Source organism: Buceros rhinoceros, unplaced genomic scaffold (assembly GCF_000710305.1).
Source record: "Buceros rhinoceros silvestris isolate BGI_N320 unplaced genomic scaffold, ASM71030v1 scaffold13993, whole genome shotgun sequence".
Classification (NCBI taxonomy): Eukaryota; Metazoa; Chordata; class Aves; order Bucerotiformes; family Bucerotidae; genus Buceros; species Buceros rhinoceros.
This window is the reverse complement of record NW_010404289.1, coordinates 13,427-21,142: the sequence shown is the minus strand read 5'-3', so window position 1 is coordinate 21,142 and position 7,716 is coordinate 13,427. Positions and strand designations below refer to the sequence as shown.

General features: G+C 50.7%; 1 protein-coding gene across 1 annotated transcript; it reads left to right on the top strand.

Annotated features, from left to right (window-relative positions):
- Window positions 1-453: 453 nt before the first annotated feature.
- Window positions 454-3,781, top strand: LOC104490994 (putative methyltransferase DDB_G0268948). Its single transcript, XM_010133348.1, has 6 exons — window positions 454-564; window positions 812-972; window positions 1,249-1,462; window positions 2,101-2,201; window positions 2,973-3,110; window positions 3,691-3,781. Exons 1-6 carry the CDS (start codon window positions 454-456, stop codon window positions 3,779-3,781), a joined length of 816 nt encoding a protein of 271 aa, XP_010131650.1.
- The last annotated feature ends 3,935 nt before the right edge of the window (window positions 3,782-7,716 follow it).

The window sequence follows — 7,716 nt, the reverse complement described above, 5'->3', positions numbered from 1 at the left end:
AAAAAAATTGTATGGTTCAGAAAGCACAGGGTGGAGTCGCTGCAGTTGTGTTGCTAATATTGAAACATAGATTTTCTTAAACAAACAAAACCACTCAAGCTTCTCTGTTAGGTTTTGTGATGCTCTGCTCAGAACTCCGCATTCACAGATATTCCAGCTTTAAGAATTGTTTCAGATGATTTCCCACCCAGGTGGGTGGGGAAGCAGGGTTTAAAAACCGAGAAAGCTTTTCCTTGTCAGATGCTGCTGGTTTGCTTCTGCAATTAGCTTATATCTGTGGGAAGGATGCCTGGAGAGCAGGCTCATGCTCCCTTGCTGGAGCCTCCTGGGCAAAGTCCTCCGCTGCCAGGAGCTAGAGAGTTCAGTGCCTGCAGTCACTTGCTAAGGAGGAATTTGATCCCATGGTGACGAATTTGGCTTGTTGCCTCCTCTCAGGTGCCAGTTCATCCAAGCATGGCCACCCAGATGTTTGAGGGGAAAGGGCATGCAGCTGTCTACCAGAAGTACAGGTTTGCACCAGGCAAAGAGCTGCAGCAAACCATCCTCACCTACCTGCAGGAAAAGGTGAGTGGGGTATGGCCAGGCTGTAGGAAAAATCAAGGTAGTAGCATTTGTGGGAGTGTTACCTTGGATGGTGCCACAAGGAAGAATAAATTGATAGGGCTTAAGGCAAGATCCAGGCACAGAAGAGCTTTTCCATGGGTTGTGCCATGCTGAGGCTGTTTCTCTGTGGACGTTGTGGGAAGGAATGGGGTAAAACCCACAGAAATTGGGTCACTGCCTGCTGAGATCCATCCACTTCTCCCTGCAGAGGGCAAACCCTGCTGAGCTGGTGGTGGATGTCGGCTGTGGGTCCGGACAAGGGACCCGTTTTCTTGGGGAGCACTTCAAGAAGGTGGTGGGAACGGACATCAGTGAAGCACAGATCCAGGAGGCCAGGGATGCCCCCTCGCTGCCTGGCATCTCCTACCTGTGAGTGTCGGGGCAGCAAGCTCAGCCAAAGGCAAAATTTGGGTTCTCATGTCAAGGTTGTGTTTTTTGAGTATGGTTGCTGAAAGAGCCAGCAGGCACCAAAGAAAATCTCATCTGACGGGATTCCTGGTGTGAACCGGGCATTATCCTAGAGTTACAGTAGCCATGGTCTTGCAACCCAAATGATCATCATTGACTCCAAAAAATACGCACTGACTTCATGTCCTACTTCCTAACTTCCATATTGCGCACTGCCCTTTTTCCTTCCCCTTCCAGCGTGTGCCCCGCAGAGGAGCTGCCATTCAAGGATGCCTCGGTGGGCGTCCTGACTTCCTTTACAGCTGCACACTGGTTTGATATTGAGAAGTTCATGAGAGAAGCAAACCGGGTGCTTAAGCCAGGTGGTTGCGTGGCCATCAGCACCTACACCGTGGACATGAGCGTGCGCTACGGAAACTGCTCGGACGAGCTGACCAAAGTCTTCAGGGAGGTGAGGTGATTATGAAACCTAAACCTCAGGGCTTCCCCTCCTGGTCTGGGCAGGGGGAAATGTGTAGTATTTGGATGCAGAGAGGAAAGCAGTGGGCTTCAGGGGTATGAGTAGAGGACTCCTGTTGCAGGGTGGGGCAGAGGGATGGTTAAACACAGGGACAAGGTTGAGATGGGGTTTGGGGGCTCCCATGCAGTGCTGGGGCTGGCTGGATGAGAAGAAGGTCATTTTGATCAATAGGGCAGACTCTGGTGTGGTGAGAAGGGCTGCAGAGCAGATTTGGGGGGCTGTTATCATTAAAGAGACCTCTCCTGTTGCCCTAACTGCAGTGAAAAGAATGGGAAGTAGAAGCTGTTTGGAAAGAGGTCTTTTTGTGATCTTGCTTGTCAAAGGTTGTTTTAACTACTCAATAAAAGCACTTTCCACTACGAGTAAGGGCAGAGTAGTGAGGACAGGACCCTTATCTCTACAATAAAATAAGATCCTTAAATTCTTGACACTAAGCGATTTTGGGATATATTTTAATGCAAGGAGTAGTTTAAAAAAAAGCATGAATGCATCAGATCTAGGTCCAAGCAAGTGGAAACTGAGAGCTTAGAGTGTTTTTGTATTTGTTTTTTAATACATTGTTTTTACAGTGCTGGGACCTGATTTTAAAACACTCACATGATAGATTAAAACTCGTCTTGGATGACTACAAAAAGATCTTTGAGGCCTTGCCGTTTCCAGACAAGAAGAGGTGAGCAGAAACTCCTTGGTGCAGCACCAGGAACAGATGGAGGTGGCATCTCTGCTCCTCTGCGGGGCTGCTTTGCTGCTGGCCCAGCGAGGACACGAGGGAGCTGGGTTTGTCAGAGCCGGTAGCTGCTGGGTTTTAGCAGATGCCTTTGCATCACGGCAGAGCCATGCGGCTGCATTTCCAGTCCTGTTGGATTTAATGTGGCTCCATGCTGGGCCAGCAAATGTGGTCTGAAGGGCTGCAAGGACCCTTCCTGCTCAAGGCAGAACTGGGTTTTTTTTTTTTAGTTGGTGGTTTATGATAATTTGAGGCTTCTGGGCAGATCACTTAATGGATAAAAGGGAAAAAATGGAGTAAGAACCTGTCCCAGAACTCCAGAGAGACAGTACTTGTGTTGCCACCAAAGCATGGGGCAGCAGCTGATTCTGCAGGCAAGAAGGATGTGGTGGTGGTGGTGGTGGCGGTGGTCGTGTTGCAGAAGTACTGGTGTCCTGATGGCCAGAGGGGAAAGGACTCTGCAGGCAGGCCTGTGTCAAAAGGACTGTTCAAGTCACAGACTATGTTAGGTGGTCTCTGGGACCACATCTGCTTCTCCAGTAGTGTATCATTAGAGCTCCTCACCCAGCAAATGCCACAACTGGATGTTGTTTCCATCTGTTGAACCTCTGATGTCAGGTATTTTGTTCACCACCACCTCAATCTGTTGTCCTTGTTCCACTGCCTTTGAGATTTAACTTGCTAATGCTTCTTTTTTCCCCGTGACTCTTCTAGAATCACTGATATCTTTGACAACATTCCCATGACGGTTGCTAGTGTGGTAGGTTACATGGAATCTGCTTCTCCATATCAAGTTTTTCTGAAAAAAGACCCTGAAGCTGCAAAATCCCTCCTCCGAGACACTGAAAAGAGGTGAGAAAACTGCTGGGAAAAACAAGCAGGATGTGGAGGACCTGTCTTATACAGGGCACGAAGAGTGAGGTTGTGGAGACCCCTTCAAAGCTGGAAGTGAGGTATGCAGCGATGCACTCCTTCCTCTTGCCCCAAGGTGTGGATGGCAACTTGTCAGAGGTCAGACAGCAGATCCTTAGCTGCTCACAGCATGACTGACCTCAGATTGAGTCTGTTGGCTGAAAGTCCATGTAGCTGCATGGTGGTCTTGCACTGATGTATCCATTTAAGTCTCATGTCAGAGGTATCTTGAGTTTCTTTGCCTCTTGATTAGCAGAGAGCAGGAAAAATACTGAGTTACATTTTAAGCAACCTATTTGGCCCACAACAAAGGTCTGCTGCAAAGCTGGGAAGGGGAGGGGGCCCTGTGCCTGCTAATTTATTCATTGACAGAACTACCCTTGTGCATGGGTTAGAAGCATATGCCATCAAGACTCCTGTGCTTTGGGTGGAAGGCACCTATCTCTGACTGTGGATGATGCTCACGTAAGGTGGGAGCTGGCTGAGCAGAGTGACACCTTTCTTCTGCTTCTCGTTTCAGGATGCTGGAGATAATGGGAGTTTCTTCTGCTGAAACCCCAGTGGAGTTCTGGGTGAGACATGTCTGTGTGCTGGGGTGCAAGGGACAGTGAGAGGAAATGCTTCTCCTGCTCCTGTGCTGGAAGGGAAGGAAGAAGTGGGTTGTCTCCTAATACTCCACTTGTATTCCTTGGGGAGATTGCTGACCTTGATGATTAAAGTTTTGATTTTCTGTGGAAAGAAGACGGTGGTTTATGCCTACTTTTGGGTTACTGTCCAACTTGGTGCTCTGCTATGCCCAGTGAAAGAGTCCAGTTTCAGATCGGTGCTTCTTGGATTGCACAAGGGGAATGAGAATTACAGTAAAAATTGAGAAACTTGCTGCATTTCTTACACAATAATAACAATAAAAGATGAGGAAAAGTTGCTTGTGTTTTCTCTTTTGAAGAGCGGCTGTAAAGCACCTGCCGGGATGGGAACGACTGCACTTCTTGGACACTGCTTACCTAGGCCCTGAGCAATGGGGTTCCAAGCTGGGGCCAGCCTGGCACAGGGCCCCTCCTGTTTGCTTTCTGATTAAGTCCAGGCACTTTCCCTTCCCTGTAATTTCTGCCCTGGGCAAGGTGATCCTGATGCCAAAACTGGGAGAGCTTTGGCCTTGCTCTGTTAAACCTTGGTGCACTAAAGGCCGAAGTGACACCTCTGGTCCCTGCTCCTAAGAAAGCACCTGGAGAGAGCTTACAGGAGCTTCAGCTGTGGTCCTGGGGCTCTTGCCTATGGTCCTGCCATGGGTATAGGGTCTGAGCCTCCTTAACCTGGTGAAGTTGCTTGATCCTGGGCATGTCTCCACTGGGTCACTGAGTGCTGGATTAGCTAGCCCAGGGTGGGGAGCAAGGACTTTGACCCCACTTGGTGGCTCCCAGGAGGGTGTGGGGTCCCCAGAGGACAGCTGCAGGGAGGAAATTCCATCACTAATGTGAGACTGCAGTCTGTTTCCATGGCCATGTGTTGGAGAAGACCTCGTTCAGCAGTGATGCTGGATCAAGCCCTGCTGCCAGTGAAGAGGCTGCACTTGGTGAAGGTTGTGTTTTGAGGAGCATGAAAACCATCCTTGCTGGGTGAGGATTGGGCTGGTGGCTTGTCATCTTCTGAAGGGGCACTAGAGGTCTCTCCCTTCCCAGAAATGCACTGGAGGACACAGCTGCTGGGGTGCTGGTGGCCCTTGGCTGTCTCAGCCGGGGAAGCCCCAGGTGGGCTGGTAGGGATTGTCCTGGGGAGGTGTATCCTGCCTGGGCAGGGAGGTGTCCCTGGGCAGGTACACCCCGTGTGTTAGGGCTGAGCCCTTAGTTAGGTGGTAGGGATTGTCCTGGGGAGGTGTATCCTGCCTGGGCAGTGAGGTGTCCCTGGGCAGGTACACCCCGTGTGTTAGGGCTGAGCCCTTAGTTACTTGGCAACAGCACCTCTGGAGACTGTCCCCGATGGAGTGATGTCTGAACCACTCCTAAAATTGGAGCTGGGGTGATAGACAGCTCCTGACCACCAGCAACTGGGGTCACCAGCCAGTCCTAGAGGGATAGGGGTCCAGAAGGGCGGGAACTGAAGACAAAAAAGAAGAGCTTGCATGTGGCCACCTCTTGGGCTCTTCTCTCTCTCTTCACTAGATCCCTGCTGGCCGAGTCAGATGCCTGAACCCACCCCCCGTTGGCAGTCCGATGCAGGACCAGTGATTTCTATCTTTCTCTCCCACTGAGTGGGAGACACTTTCTCTCTTTTTCTTTCTCTCTCAGACAGCAACTCCACCGAGTGAGGCTGGAGTAATCACCATCACCCAGCTCAGCTGCGTGGGCTAATGTCTCTCTCTCTCTCTCTCTCTTCCTCTCCTTTTCTTTGCCTTTTTCCATTTCCCATTTAATATTCTCTCTTGCGAAGCCACTATCTCAAAATTGTCTATAGTTTTATAATCACATGTTGAAGTTTCTATGAGTAAAAGTTTCTTTACCCTTACAGACCCTGAGTGTTGGCCACTCCTTCTTTCTGCACGGAGAATTCCAAAGATCACCTACCTGAGTCTGGCTAGGATGGGACGTTACACTGTATCCCTACACCACCAGCACAAAGGCTCTGGGGGAAAAAGTGCTTGTTTGGGGGTTTTCCTCCCTGTAGATGTAGAATGGTTTATTTAAATCTGCTCACAAATTAACTTTGCAGTTAACAGCCCTTCCCTCCTTGGCATCAGCAGAATGCTCAGGACATCCCCCAGGATGATGAGCAGGAGACTGGTGTGATGTAACCTGCTCGGGCATGGTGTCAGCAGCACAAGGCATGTGGAGCGGCACAAACCAGCCCAACATCATGGCAGATGATGCAGCTTGTATGTGTGGAGAGGTGGTGAAGGACTCTGGGGTGCACAGTGGGGACAGGTGTGGTGAATGCTGAGTGGAGGCCACTTGAAGTCCCTTACTCCAGCACTATCAGGCCATGGACTTCCATACATCACCCAGGGTTTTGTTTTTAAAGCTGGCTTTTTTGGTTCTTTTTATCTTCTCTAAAACAACTAAAGCAACTTTGGCAGGAGCCAGTTCCTCCCAGACAAGCCCACCAGCTCCAAAAAGGTGTCAGGAAGGAGCATCTGGGCTTGTCCTTACCCACTCCAGCGGCATGGCTTGCGGCCAAGGCTTTTCTGTGCTTATGCCATGTGTCGGCAGGTGAGTCACAGGGCAATTGCCTCACCTGGCACTGGTGCCCACACTGCCTACAGTCCTGCCTACTTTCACTTTCCTTCTCGCACCTGGAATTTCTCACATACCTGGAATTTCTTGTGCCAAGCAAGTGAGTGACTTCAGCCTGCTGGGCTGCGTGAATCCGAGGAGGGGACTCCATCAACATCATCTGTGCTGTTCTCCCAGCATGGTGCCATTTGCCGTTGGGGCTGGAATGGTGATAGCAGTGGGTCCCCGGTGTCCTGCAGAGCCTGCTGAGCTCAGCATGGTGTCCCCACTCTGTGGCAGCTTTGGGACACCCTCTGCTGTTGTGACAGGAGCTGGCACTAGCACGGTTTGGAGAAGTTGTGCCAAATGCAGACGGGGTGTGTTGGCTGGGCTGGGGCCAGGGTATGCTGTACAAGATGCTTGCTGGTGTGCTGAAGCCCAGGAGATCTTCTGCCTTAAGTGCCTGGAAGCTGTGCTTGTGGTCCTGGACTGCCCACTCAGCTTTTGCTTTTTCTTTGGTACCTTCAGATGTCCTTTTGCTTGCATGAAGAGATGGCGTTTCGCTTTACTTCTCCAACCAGAAATTACATGTGGGACATAAAAGCCACAGCAATGAGAAAGAGGAACCGAAGGGAAACTGGGTCCTGCCAGGGTGTGATGCTGCTCCAGCACCTGATGGGTGTCCCCAGTGCTGTCCTTGGTGGGGATTGTGGCATGGGGCAGTGATTCCATGGTGGATCCATATATGTGACAAGGAGATCTTCCAGCCCTGGTCTGGGTCCACAGGGCTGCAGAAGATGCTGAGCCAGCACTGCAGGCACTGGGCATCACTGTCTGGGTGCTGTGAACCTTGCTTAAGCCCTGCTAGCAGCCACTGGAGATCCAAACCTAGGTGTCAAAACACCCCAGCCTGGAGGAGGAAGCACTCTGTGGCACGTGTCTCATGAACTGGCTGGGCTGCACCGAGTGGGACCTTGACCCACCATCACCCTCCAGCTGCTCCACTGCATCTCGAAAAGTGCCAGGCAGGGCCAGGTCCTGCTCCCTCTCCTCCCTCACCAGGGACCACGTTCATTTTTGGACCTGTTGGGCTTTTTTCTAAGGTGCTGCCTATTCTGACAGAGCTGTTCCCCTCTTGGGCACATGCATGAAGTTACTTAGGCTGGTTGGGGCTTTTATTTTGTGATCGTGTTGAATGCAGACAAGTTGCATTGAATAAAAAATAAGGTTTCTAAATCTGTGCATTTTTTTAATAGGAGAGGAAGGACAGCACCATCATTCTGTTCACTGAGAGTGCAAAGGACCCCAGCATCGGCTGGGGCTTAGGCTTTTGGTTACAG

What these genes read in the sequence shown, in the direction of transcription:
- LOC104490994 (XM_010133348.1), top strand. Translation starts at nt 454, where the DNA reads ATGGCCACCCAGATGTTTGAGGGGAAAGGGCATGCAGCTGTCTACCAG. An exon ending in TGACCAAAGTCTTCAGGGAG is followed by an intron (nt 1,463 to 2,100) that starts GTGAGGTGATTA and finishes TTGTTTTTACAG; the next exon opens with TGCTGGGACCTGATTTTAAA. An exon ending in CTCCGAGACACTGAAAAGAG is followed by an intron (nt 3,111 to 3,690) that starts GTGAGAAAACTG and finishes TTCTCGTTTCAG; the next exon opens with GATGCTGGAGATAATGGGAG.